Source organism: Clarias gariepinus, chromosome 16 (genome assembly GCF_024256425.1).
Source record: "Clarias gariepinus isolate MV-2021 ecotype Netherlands chromosome 16, CGAR_prim_01v2, whole genome shotgun sequence".
NCBI lineage: Eukaryota > Metazoa > Chordata > Actinopteri > Siluriformes > Clariidae > Clarias > Clarias gariepinus.
The window spans coordinates 2,188,562-2,202,208 of record NC_071115.1 but is presented as its reverse complement, the minus strand read 5'-3'; the positions used below and the strand labels follow the sequence as shown (position 1 = coordinate 2,202,208).

The following is a 13,647-nucleotide window of genomic DNA, read 5'->3' as shown; positions in this document are numbered from 1 at the left end:
ATTTATTTGTAAAAAAAATTTGGAATCATGTATGATTTTCGTTCCACTTCTCACGTGTACACCACTTTGTATTGGTCTTTCATGTCGAATTCCAATAAAATTGATTCATGTATGTGGCTGTAATGTGACAAAATGAGGAAAAGTTCAAGGGGGCTGAATACTTTTGCAAGCCACTGTTTGTAAAGTCACACTGCAGTGGTTATTGAACAGGAATCAGCTGGTAAATTCAGAAATAGCCACAGGGAAGAAGCTATTGTTCAGCCTGTTTGTGCCAGCGGTTCCAGAAAGTCTGGTTTGTCACTCTTGCATTCAGATATGACCTAGGAAATATTTTAATTCTGCTCTACATAGACAAACAAAAAGTTAATTTATTTATGGTGAAGTGTTTGTCCCACTTTGTAATAAGTTTTGGAACAAGTACAGTTTATATGTACTATAACAGGGACATCTTTTAACAATCTAATCTTAAGTCAACGTGCTATGTCTTGTTAAAGCTGTTGAATTGAAGCTAAGAGTCTACACTTTAATCACACATTGGTTGCTTCATTAAAAGTGTGGTTGTAGCAGCATACAGAGGCAGAATTATGGGAAATCATGTCCTTGTCCAAATTTTCAATTCAATTCAATTCAATTTTATTTATATAATGCTTTTAACAATGGTCTTTTTTTTTTTTTTAAAGAAACTTTTTGGAAGTGTGTATGTGTGAGAAAAATGTGTCTAGATAATAACGAGATGAATGAATGAAATTTCTCTGATGAGCAAGCCAAGGGTGACGGCGACAGTGGCAAGGAAAAACTCCCTGAGATGGCAATAGAAGAAACCTTGAGACTCAACAGGGAACCCATCCTCATTTGGGTGATAGCAGATAGAAATTATATGACATCCTGTGTGTTATGCAGCTGAAAGTTCAATATAACAAATTCTTTAAATTAACATGAAGTCCAGTTCAGCATAGGGATGAGTCAGTAGGTGCAAAATGCAGAGGGGTCTGGATCACTGGGAGCACAGGAGCAGCATGTGTAGCTCCAGCCATCATAAAGCAGAATCCAGCTCAAGCTAGTCCTTCTCTGGAGGCCTCAGGAACCTTGCAGGGTTGGCCTTTGTCTACTGAAGCTGGTACAATCTCCAGATGCCTCGGGATGGAGAGAATTAGCGTAGTTGCCATTCAGGATAGGTGTACTAGAGTATGAGGTTATGGGATGAGTTACGCGTATGCCAGATTAAAGAGATGTGTCTTGAGTCTATTTAAACTGGGAAACTGTGTCTGAGCCCCAAACACTGTCTGGAAGGCTATTCCAAAGCTTTGGAGCTAAATATGAGAATGCCCTGCCCCCTTTTGTAGATTTTGTAATTCTGGGAACTACCAGAAGTCCGGAGTTTTGTGATCTTAAGGAGTGTGGTGAATTATAGCGTATCAGAAGACTGGTTAGGTATGTGGGAGCTAAACCATTTAAAGCCTTGTATGTAAGTAATACTATTTTGTAATTAATTCTAAACTGAACAGGTAGCCAGTGCAGGGATGATAATATTGGGGTTATATGATCATATTTTCTGGATCTAGTGATAACCCTGGCGGCTGCATTTTGGACTAACTGAAGCTTGTTTATTGAGGATGCAGGACAACCACCTAGTAATGCATTACAATAGTCCAGTCTGGAGGTCATGAATGCATGAACTAGCTTTTCTGCATCAGATACGGATAAGATGCTCCTAAGTTTGGCAATATTTCTAGGGTGAAAAAAGGCTGTTTTTGTGATATTGGAAATATGATTTTCCAAGGACAAGTTACTGTCTAATATTACACCCAGGTCTTTTACTGTTGAGCTGGTAGTAACAGTACATCCTTCTAAATGCAGGCTGAATTGTGAAAGCTGTTGTGTCCTGGTTTTTGGGTGGATAAGTAATATATCCGTCTTTTTTTACTGAATTTAGTAAAAGAAAGTTATTGGTCATCCAATCTTTTATGTACTGGACACCTTGGGTATTTCGTCTGGTTTTGTTGAGATATATAATTGGGCATCATCAGCATAACAATGGAAACTAATTCCATGTCTTCTAATGATGTTAGCCAGCGGAAGCATGTATATTGAGAACAGCAAAGGTCCTAAAACTGACCCTTGTGGGACCCCATATTTCACTGGCATTACATCAGACGGTTCTCCATTTAGATCTACAAAATGGTATCGATCAGACAGGTATGATCCATTTTAATGCCTGTCTCTGAATACCTATGTGATTTTGTAAGCGATCTATGAGAATATTATGATCTATAAGGTCGGATACAGCACTAAGATCAAGTAAGACTAGTATTGAGATGCAGCCTTGGTCCAAAGCTAAAAACAAGTCACTTGCAATCTTAACTAGTGCAGTTTCTGTACTATGATGGGGCCTGAAACCTGACTGAAATTCTTCAAGGATGTTGTTTTCCTGCAAGAATGTGCATATTTGAGCTGATACTACTTTTTCTAATATTTTTGATATAAAGGTTTGAAATCGGTCTGTAATTTATTTAATTCATGTCTAAATTATATTTTTTAAGAAGCGGCTTAATAACTGGCAACTTGAAAGGTTTAGGGACGTGACCTAGATATCATGAGGAATTAATGTTTAATTAAAAAATTTGTCTCCAACTGTATGCATGACTTATTTTACAAATCTGGTTGGGATTGGGTCTAACAGGCACGTTGTTGATTTAGCTGAGGTGATAAGTTTATACAGCTCTTCCTGTCCTATACCTGTAAAACACTGAAAATCTAAATGTGAAGCTTTAGGCTTAACTGAATCATACGATGCTATTCGAGGTTGATGCCATTATTTTCTTCCTGATACTATTAATTTTTATCGATTTCATTAAAGAAGTCCATAAAGTCTTCACTTCTAAACTGTGATGGGAATCACAGTGTAGAAGTGAGAATCACTTATGGCTCAAATTGTAAGTAGGTGTCCACATAAACCAACATACAAATGATGCTACACTTTTATTTCTGCAGCTTCAACATCGAATGGCATTTTGAACCACTGCACTTTATCATGAGCTAAAAATTAGGCAGGAAAAAATTCTGAAGTTGAAAAAGAATAAATAATAAACTCAAGCTTCTTCCTTTCAAGATGGCGAACCCTTCAAGTTCTGTATTAAGGAACTGAAGTTTACCCTTGATTTCATATACATAGTTAGTTCCATGTAAAACTATAATGTTTAAATACTGGACCAATAATGTTTATATATAAATAATATAATCATGTTTAATTATGTGTAATAGTTGTTCAACATTTATACCTACAAATCCATTTGTAACGTTTTATTCCTAGACTTAAGTCTTAAGATTGAGCATTTAATATAAACTCCTACATATACACTACAGGTACAGTACAAGAACACACTGTACAAGCACAAAAGACAAAACCACCACCGGGGGGATTTTTACAGCTTTATTAGAGAAACCATTGAACATTTAGAATCGGAGCTTCTGGAAGAACCACTTGTTCTTGCCGGTCTTGTATCTGTACAAAAGAGAAATAGAAAAACAATTTAAGAACAAAATCATCAAGTGCAGCAAATCTACCGAACACCATGTTATACAGCAGAAGCAGAGATTAAACCACGCACCTCTCCTCAAACTTGACCTTGGCCTCCCTCCTGGCTTTGCGCTTCAGAGCGGGGTCCCTGAACACGTCCTTGTTGACGACGGTTTTGTCCAGAGGAATGTCAACTGAGTACCTGAAAAGAAATCAAGAGAGCAAAAGAAACATGTATTATAATATCATAATAAGCAAAGTGCATCTCAATACACAGTATATTAGCACTGCACAATTAATCACAATTTAAGCATTTACCCTAAATACTTTTGAGGTGGTTGATAAATATTAGCAAACATTCTCCTAACTAGATTAGCGCTGTTTGTTGTTAGCCTCAAATACGTTTGACGTTTAATAGTGATGTATGACATTTTAAATCGCAATAGGTTTTTAAAATAATCACAATGTGATTTTTTTTATGATCAAACAATTGATCTCTATAGTACGTAATACGTAGAGTTACACAACTAAGGACTTAATATTTACACTTACAACTAGGGATGCACCGAATTTTCGGCCGCCGAAAATTTTCGGCCGAAATAGCTTTATCGGTTTCGGCCGAAACGTAAGAAAGAGCCGAAAATAAAAGCCGAAATTGTCGCCACGCCTCTCCCATTCTCCCGTCTCGTTCGCGCTGTCATTACGCATGAAACATGGAGTATGTCAGCGGTTTGGAAGCACTTCAAAGTTTCAGATGAGGACAGCAAAGTTGCAATATGCAACATTTTTTTAATACAAACAAAAAGAAAATATTTTAAACGTTTTTTTTAATGAAGCCATTTTCGGTTTCGGTATCGGTTTTCGGCCAAATGCATCCAAAAATTTCGGTTTCGTTTTTGGCCCAGAATTTTCATTTCGGTGCATCCCTACTTACAACATTAGGCAGACATCCTTATCCAGCTTGACGTTTTGATCTTATCACAGACAAGCAGTTAAGAGTTAAGGGCCTTGCTCAAGGGCCCAACAGTGGCAGCTTGGTGGTAATGGTGCGGTTTGGACCTGGGACCTTTCGATCAGTAGTCCAACACCAACACCTCATCTACAGAACTAGCCCTGCCTCGGATACGCTTCAACTCACTACTGATCGAATCGATTCTTTCGCAGTCTAGCCATCAAGTGGTAATCATTGCATAAACTGATACTGGTAATACTGGTAACACATGCATGTCTGTGGTAAACTGCAGAGAAATGTGTACATAGCAAAGCCGCTTTGATAAACACGCCCTCTCTCATTTTAAGCCGCACGAATGTTACGTGACTGAGGATGCGCACGGCTCTATCTGCTCGGCAGCAGGACCGCAGGAAGCTCAGACGTATCTAAACAATAGTTTTTTTTTTGTGTTGTTGTTGCTAGGATCAGAGAATTCAAACAGGATACAAGGCGTTGGATGCTAGCCACACAACCTGCTTTTTAATAAGCAGCACACTTAAAAATAAATAAATAAAGTTGGGTTAAATGTAGGGTGGAGTGTAGACCATACTCGATTATAAATAATAATAATAAAAAAAAAAGTCAACAGGGTTCATATATGGTTATGAAAATCCTGGAAAAATCATGGGAGGGGAAAAGAAAGAAAACAAAAACAAAAAAACTAAATAACCTGTGTACATGCGTTTTCCCACAACGGCTCCAAAATAAAAGTAACGATTTATTAAATTTATAACACGCTGGGTTTCAGTTTGATCAGATGTGACCAATCACGTTGAATATAATTCGACTAATTATCAAAAAAAAAATCCTCAGATTGAACTTTTTTTCCGAACCTAGTCATTAAATGTGCTTACACCAGTCTCAAAACACGACGAGGAATTATTAGTCTCAATTGCTGTTGCTTTATGATCCAACAGGTGGCGTTCTATCCACACACTGGAATCCTGTTTGTTTAGAAATAATTACGGCTAATGACAGATGCGCGCTGCTTAGTAACAACGTAGCTTTGTGTTTAATTAAATTTAAAGCTAAATGTTAAACGTTTTGTTTAAACACTCTTTTTCTCTTAAGAACCAAACTAAATGTTATAAGGAACGCGCCACATTTTATTGTGCAGGTTCAATTCAGGTGTTAAGCTTTTAAATGATGGTAAAGTGTTAAAATTAAAAAAAAAAATAATAACTTTTTTTTTTATAAAGGTTCATGGGTTGAAAATGTAACAAAATTAAGGTAATAAATCGTGATATTTATAAAATCGTGATATTTACTGAACATTAAATCGAATTGGCCAAAGTATTGCGATATCGTATCGGAAGGAGACTGGAGTTGGTGTTAAGCTTCTGTCCAAAAGTTCAGTATAGGCTGTTCAATTAGAGGGCTCTGTGGTGGATATACTGTTGTGCACTCTGCGAGTAGAAACTCAAAGCAGGTTTAAGGGGAGCGACGTTTACGCACTTACCGGTAACGTGATTTTGGCCTTTAAAAAAAAAATTAAATAATTGTCACTGGCAGTCAACTCACTTTTCCAGGTTTCTATTTTCTTTTTACTCTCATGCATTAGCAGGCACATACTGCAAGTAGCCTAGGAATAGGCTAAAGAAAACGACGGCTAAAAGCAACATCCTATTTATACTACATGAGCGAGCTGGACTACAGAACGCAATCTTTAAATGTTACACATTTGACAATCCTCAAGGCAATTAATAAACTAAAGGGGCCAGGGGTAGCTTAGTGGTTAAGGCATTGGACTACGGTTCGGAAGATCCCAGGTTCAAACCCGACAACCACCTAGTTGCCACTGTTGGGCCCTTGAGCGAGGCCCTTAACCCCCAACTGCTCAGATATAATAAGGTAAAAATGTAAGTCGCTCTGGATAAGAGCGTCTGCCAAATGCCTAAATGTAAACTAAAGGAAATGACCAACATAAAAGGAACCGCTGTTATCCATCAGCTTCGCTAGGAAGTGAGGGGAAAGTGTTCATTTCTCGACAACGTTTAAATCTAAACCCCGTACAAACCATTTTGAAGACAGAACAAACAAAATATGGCATTTGTATTTGTGGAGTATTTAAATGGAGATCCTCATGCTTCATCTCAACAAATATCATGCCATATTATTTTTGTAACAATAGGCCTATATGAACATGAAACACAGACAAACATCTTAAATCCGTAACTGAGAGGAAAAGAAAGTTTGTGCACTAGAGAGAAATAGACAGTGGCGAAGCCATGAGGGTCTTCCAACACCTATGCCCCACATCTAATGTCTGAAAAACAGAAACTTTTTTCAAACTTTTTATTCCTGTTGATCTTTAAGCTGCAGACATCGTTTTCCGACAGACGTTTAAATAGTATAAATTAATAGCCATTGTAGCAATTACATTCATCAACCGTCCTCAAACGAGCTACAAACTTAAACTAAACTTGCTAGCAGGCATCACAGACAAAGCAATCATGATCACACTACAGATACATGTGAATAATCCAAAGTAGAGATTCACTGACAACAGTATCTCCGAGACGCAGCCGAGTCACTGGACGACCACATGCTCGTAATTAGTAGAAGAAACATTTTACTCTGTGTCCTGGCAAATAAACCATCCCTAAACATCTCTATCGACATTCACAAGAAAATCAGCAAACTGCTCTTAGGCAAAACACAGAAAAAGGGGTGGAGCTTACATGATTTCAATTCGCACTTCCAGAGGGAATGTCTTGAATCCCAATAAAGAGCAAAGCATACTCTGACAGGCTGATACACATTGGTGACCCTGTCCCTGATCAGATAAAAGCTAAAGCTCTAGCTGGACATCCCCAACATGGGGGACACACTTTGGACTTAATACCGAGACGAGACTGTGTGACGTCATGGCTTCAGGTACCTGGTTGGCATCAGGTGGTTGTAGTTGAACACTTTAACGAAGGCCTTGATCTTGGATCTCTTGGCCACCTTCTTCTTGCCCATGGTGGCGGTGACTTTGCGGGGGTAACGGTCAATACCCGAGACCAGGGCATGGCTGTAAGGGCGGTCGCCGGTGCCATCGTCAATATTCTGTTAAAAAGAAAAAAGTATTACAGACCGTGAATGAGATACATAATAAGGAATTACTGTTTACTATAATCTTATATTTACTACTTATGGGATTACATTAGAGAATTGCTAATCCAACATCAGCGGTAATAGATAATTGTTGACCCTTAGCCACAATTAGATTTATTTTATTATTATTCATACACCACATCTTCAAAATGATCTAGACATAGTAAAACCGTGCAAGAAATAAAACTGTTCTGATACTGTTTAAACACCAAAGCGTTAGATTTCTTTTATACCACAGTAATATGCCAGGAATCACATTCATTTTGATTGAACATCTCTTTTATCCGGTTATAGTTATGAACGTGAAAAGGCTGTGAAACATTATAGCAGCTAGAAACAGGCATTTCCTGACCACAAGCGTCTTCTTCCCAGAGTTTAATAAGATTTAAAAAGAAGACAAACAGCATTTTGTATTGAAACATTTATAAAGACAAAAGCAATAAAAGACATCTCGTCGAGGATGCCTAATTAGATTTACTGCTCACTTAAATTATAAATGTAGTAAACTGTACACTTTTTTGATTAAACAATAACAGACTGATTAATCAACATTTTTGATTAAACAATAACATTTGTATGCAATTGAGCACTACAAGAAACGGTACAAACTGCATAAACCCTGCCATCCTAAAGATACCCCAAAACTCAGTTACAGCTTCCCTTCTAAAACTGCAGACTCCTTCCATGTAAAGCTTTTTTGGAGTCTCAACATCAAAGAAAACCCTCCACCACATCAACTTTTTAAACCTGTTTAAGTGAATGAACTGTCACTACAGAAGCGATAACTAGTCCAAACCCTATGATCTGCTTCTTCTGACTAAACGGAACGCAACATCAGAGTGACGTGGTGTAAAGACAAACCGAAAAATAAAAAGGTATTAAAAAAATAACCCCCAGATGTTTGCGAATACCTTGACGATGACAGCTTTGCGTCCGGCGTAACGTCCAGCCAGGACCATCACCACTTTACCGGGTTTCATGAATTTGCCCATGTCTGGAAAAAAAAAAAAATTATATATTAGAGACCAACCATATTTAAATATCTTCCCGCAATATATACACACATTGTGTACCCCAACGTGTGTGTATAACGAGATAGATCGTGCATAGATTTATTGTTGCAACAGATTGTTTCCCATACACTGCCCTTTACTCCTCAAACACAACTGTCTGTTCATGAATTAACTTATTAATAACATAAAAACACTAAGTATACATCATGCACGAGCGTTAAAGAGGCAGACTCAACCTCACGCGCTGTATTAAATGCATGCTAAGCTGCTTGAGCTAGCCAACACTACACCAAGCTCAAATACTTCGTGGGATAAAATATACCTAGTTCTACATAGTTTAAAGTCTCCTCAGTTGCTTATAAAGCGAACAAACGGTTTACACACATTACAGCAGAACAGAACATCACTCCAGCCGCCATGTTTATTTCCAACTCTGAGAAGCGCGAGAGGCATCTCAGTTATTAATACTTTTTTTTAATTATAGAATCACTATGTACACAAATAACAATCCAGAACTCAAGATTAACATCTTAAATAAGGAAATAGCACACAAATGTGAAGAAAACTGCGCGTTTATTCGTTGATGGAAAGGGATTATGAAGCGGTATAAGACTTACTGATGGCTCTCAGCAGCCGACGGGAACAGGAAAGGAAGCAGGCAGAGCGCGCGTGACCTTTGACACCAGAGGAAAGTGACGTACTTCCGCTTAGAGTTTCTCACCCGAACGGAGCAGCGCCATCTGCCGACTAAGAAGTCGCGTTTGCAACAGATGCTGAGCTATACAAATGGAAAATTAATTAAATTTAAACAAAATACCTCAGCGTACGAATTTAATCCGTTCCAGAAGCGAGTTCTTAAAGCGGAAATTCATATTTTCTCATAAGGAAGTATGTAAATGCTGGTAATTTAATAGGTATTATTATTTGAGGTTGAAGCCCACGTACATGTCTGTGTGTCTCTCTGTACAGCAGACCTCTCTGTCTAACTTATTAATACAAAGAAATCACATTCTGTAAGGTTAAGTATCTTAGTCCAATATTAAACCTCCCCTTCATCTCTAAGATTCTCGAAAAGATAGTAGCGGAGCAGCTACGCTCATATCCAGTGGTGTCAAACGTATTTACATTCATTACTTGGGTAGAAGTATAGATACTAGGGTTTAAAAAGACTTCTTTAGAAGTTAAAGTATCAACTCAAGCTTTTTACTTTTTAAAAATGTAAAAACTGCAAAGTATAAAAGTAAAAGTAACGTGAGGGGGAAAAAAGCATTAAGGATAAAAGCTTAGGCTGTGCCACGGGCCTATATACTGCACTTAAAAAAATGTGTTGTTGTTTTGTTGTCGTTTTTTTAACAGACATAGTGATTTGGGATACTGTTTATGGCAATCGAAAAATAATGCATTTTAGTACAATGCAAATACATTAAAAAACCATATATGTGTACTACTGAGCATTAACATGTTTCATCAAATCAAATCAAAAATCAAATTCAAATTCAAATTTTATTTGTCACATACACAGTACGAAATGTAGTGAAATGCTTACACGACCGCCAGTGACCTTAAAAAGAGAATTAAAACTTATAAGTAATAAATATCAATAGAAGAAATATGATAGAAAATTTAAATAAAAATTTAACTAGAAAAAAATAGAACCTGAAAATAGAAATATACTGTACACATAGAACTATAATGGTGTGCAAGTATGCATAGAAAAGTGACTTTGTGCAATGGTCCAGAATGTAAACGTGAACATGTAGTGTAGATGTGATGTGCGTGGAGTTGTCCATAGTGTCCATGGATGTATAAAGATTGATTGATTGATTGTGAGAATTGTGAAAATATTGTGTTAGTTTTGCCTGGTGGTGTGGTTGAGAGACCTTATCGCCTGCGAGAAGAAGCTCCTCCTCAGTCTCTCTGTGTTGGCCCTCAGGGAGCGAAATCGCTTCCCAGACCGCAACAGAGTAAACAGTCCATTGTTGGGATGGCTGAGGTCCTTCACGACCTTCCTGGCCTTGGTCCAGCACCGCTTGGTGTAGATTGAGTGCAGGTCAGGGAGCTCGATGCGGATGATACGCTCAGCTGATCGCACCACCCTCTGTAGAGCTCGTCTGTCCTGCATGGTGCTGTTCCCGAACCAGGTCGTGATGTTTCCAGTCAGGATGCTCTCTATGGTGCAGGAGTAGAAATTCCTGAGCACCTTGGAGGGCAGTCTAAAGTCTCTCAAGCGTCTGAGGTGGTACAGACGCTGCCGGGCCTTTTTTACCACGGTGTTGATGTGACAGGACCATGTCAGGTCCTGCGTGATGTGAACACCGAGGAAAGCTGAAGCTGTCCACTCTCTCCACTGGGCTCCTGTTGATGATGGGGGTCTAGTAGTTCCTCACCTGCTTTGTACTGAAGTCCACTATCAGCTCCTTTGTCTTGCTGACGTTCAGGAGGAGATTGTTTCTCTGGCACCAGTTCTCCAGATTTCCAACCTCCTCCAGGTAGGCCGTCTCATCGTTGTTGGTGATCAGGCTCACGTGGAGAAGAAGATATGATAACTAGTTACCTATAAGTATTTTTATGGTGCAAAAAGTCAAACTTCAGAGGCGTGTCATCGGTATCCTTTATTGGAATGTAAATGTACATCCAAGCTTAGCTGCAGGAATCTGTGAGGGCAACATACAGGAAAATTAATGCACCCAGGGCAGGCTTAGGAACAATTACCCTTGTATGGTTGTCTACAAAAAACATTAGTGCTGTCAGAATGAAGGATTAATCCAAGTAATAAATAAAAAAATTATATATACATATATATATATATATATATATATATATATATATCATTCCTGTTCCCTTCCTGGCGCTGTTACCTTCCTCGCTGGTGCTTGGTTGTGACATTTCGCTCGAATCTTGAGTCTTTAACGGACATCTTCGTCTACTTATTACAACCTTATCATATTTTATTCAAACGTCCTTGCTGGAATGTGTGACGTGACGTCATGTGCAGGTGCGATGGATCGCGTACCAACCAATAGGGTGTCGGAATGGTATGTTTATACTTCTCATCCAACCACAATCAAATTCGCTTCATCCCGATTTATCCGGATGTTTTTTTTTTGTTTGTTTGTTTTTTGAATGACAAGCTGAAATAAAATAGGAGTAATTAGGCTATTTTTAAAATGTAAGGAGTAGAAAGTACAGATAATTGCGTGAAAATGTAAGGAGTAGAAATAAAAAGTCGGCTAAAAAATAATTACTCCAGTAAAGTATAGATACCCCAAATACTTAAGTAAGGTAACGAAGTATTTGTACTTCGCTCATATCTACATAAAAATAGCATACATGAACTGTATCAGTCAGGATTTAGGCCTCATCACAGCACAGAGACAGCACTCGTTAAAGTAGTAAATGACCTCCTATTGGTCTCTGATCAGGGTTGCGTCACTATACTTGTGTTACTCGACCTCAGTGCAGCTTTTGACACCATTGATCATAGTATTCTCCTTCACAGATTAGAAAATGTAGTTGGAATTAAGGGTACAGCCCTCTCCTGGCTCAGATCCTATTTGACTGATCATTATCAGTATGTACGCTGTTATCACCCAGATGAGGATGGGTTCCCTGATTGAATCTGGTTCCTCTCAAGGTTTCTTCCTATTGCCATCTCAGGGAGTTTTTTCTTGCCACTGTCGCCGTCACCCTTGGCTTGCTCATCAGAGACATTTCATTCATTCATCTCATTATTATCTAGACACATTTTTCTCACACATACACACTTCCAAATATTTTCTTTTCTGAAAAATTCTTTCATTTTTGTGAAGCTGCTTTGAGACAATGACCATTGTTAAAAGCTCTATATAAATGAAATTAAATTGAATTGAATGTAGATTTAAATGGTGATTATTCTGTATGTTCTCTAGTGGAGTTTGGTGTTCCACAGGGTTCAGTTTTAGTCCCACTGCTTTTTATCACTTTACATGCTTCCTCTGGGCAACATGATCTGTACGCATGGTATTATTTTTTATTGTTATGCTGATAATACACAGTTATATGTCTCAGCAAACCAGATAAGAAAAAACAGCTTACTAAAGTTGAGCAATATGTGCAGGACATAAGAGATTGGATGCTAATTAACTTCCTTCTGCTTAATCCGGATAAGACAGAAGTTCTAGTCATAGGACCGCATACAGCTGGAAGTAAAATTTTAGATCACACTGTAACTTTAGATGGCCTTTCTGTTCCATCAAGTGCAACAGTGAAAGTCCTCGGTGTGATTATAGATTCCAGCCTTTCATTTGAAGCTCATGTAGATGATATTACCAAGATAGCATTCTTTCACCTCTGAAATATTGCCAAGATAAGAAATATACTGTCTAAATGTTGCAGAAAAACTAGTTCATGCTTTTATCACCTCTAGGTTGGACTATTGTAATGCCTTACTGTCTGGTTGTTCAACTAGGTGCATAAACAAGCTTCAGCTAGTCTAGAATGCAGCAGCGAGAGTCCTCACTAGAACCAGAAGATACGAGCACATCACACCTACCCTATCTTCACTTCATTGGCTCCCCGTGAAATTTTGTACTATTTTTGACATATAAAGCATTAAATGGTCTCACGCCGCAGTATCTGAGCGAACTGCTAGTGTCTTACGATATGCCACGCCTACTTCGAGCAAAGGATGCAGGCTGCTTGTCAGTACCGCGTATTATGAAACTACAGCTGGGGGCAGAGCGTTTTCTTACAAAGCCGCATAGTTATAAAATAGCCTTTCAAATAGTGTGCGGGACTCAGATACAGTCCTAGTGTTTAAGTCCGGGCTAAAAACCTATTTATTTAATCAATCAAGCATTTTTATGAACAGCCTTAGGTAAAGGAGCAGATCTGGGGGACTCATGGACATAAAGTATTATGGTAAACTGGTATGTTTAGATGCTGTCCTCCCCACTCTCATTCATCGTTGACGGTGAGGTGATTGTTTGCTTTACATCTCAGTTCCCCCTCATGTCTGTGTTTCCTTCTGGCTCTCCCCTTTTAGTTAT

General features: G+C 38.4%; 1 protein-coding gene across 1 annotated transcript; it reads right to left on the bottom strand.

Annotated features, from left to right (window-relative positions):
- Positions 1–3,416: 3,416 nt before the first annotated feature.
- rpl27 (ribosomal protein L27) lies at positions 3,417–9,330 on the bottom strand. The gene is made up of 5 exons (XM_053514007.1): positions 9,238–9,330; positions 8,519–8,601; positions 7,390–7,559; positions 3,609–3,719; positions 3,417–3,502 (listed from the first exon to the last, which is right to left on the bottom strand). Exons 2-5 carry the CDS (start codon positions 8,597–8,599, stop codon positions 3,454–3,456), a joined length of 411 nt encoding a protein of 136 aa, XP_053369982.1. The 5' UTR covers positions 8,600–8,601; positions 9,238–9,330; the 3' UTR covers positions 3,417–3,453.
- Between the last annotated feature and the right edge of the window lie 4,317 nt (positions 9,331–13,647).

What these genes read in the sequence shown, in the direction of transcription:
- rpl27 (XM_053514007.1), bottom strand. Translation starts at nt 8,599, where the DNA reads ATGGGCAAATTCATGAAACCCGGTAAAGTGGTGATGGTCCTGGCTGGA. An exon ending in GCAAAGCTGTCATCGTCAAG is followed by an intron (nt 7,560 to 8,518) that starts GTATTCGCAAAC and finishes TCTTTTTAACAG; the next exon opens with AATATTGACGATGGCACCGG. An exon ending in AACCACCTGATGCCAACCAG is followed by an intron (nt 3,720 to 7,389) that starts GTACCTGAAGCC and finishes ATTTCTTTTCAG; the next exon opens with GTACTCAGTTGACATTCCTC.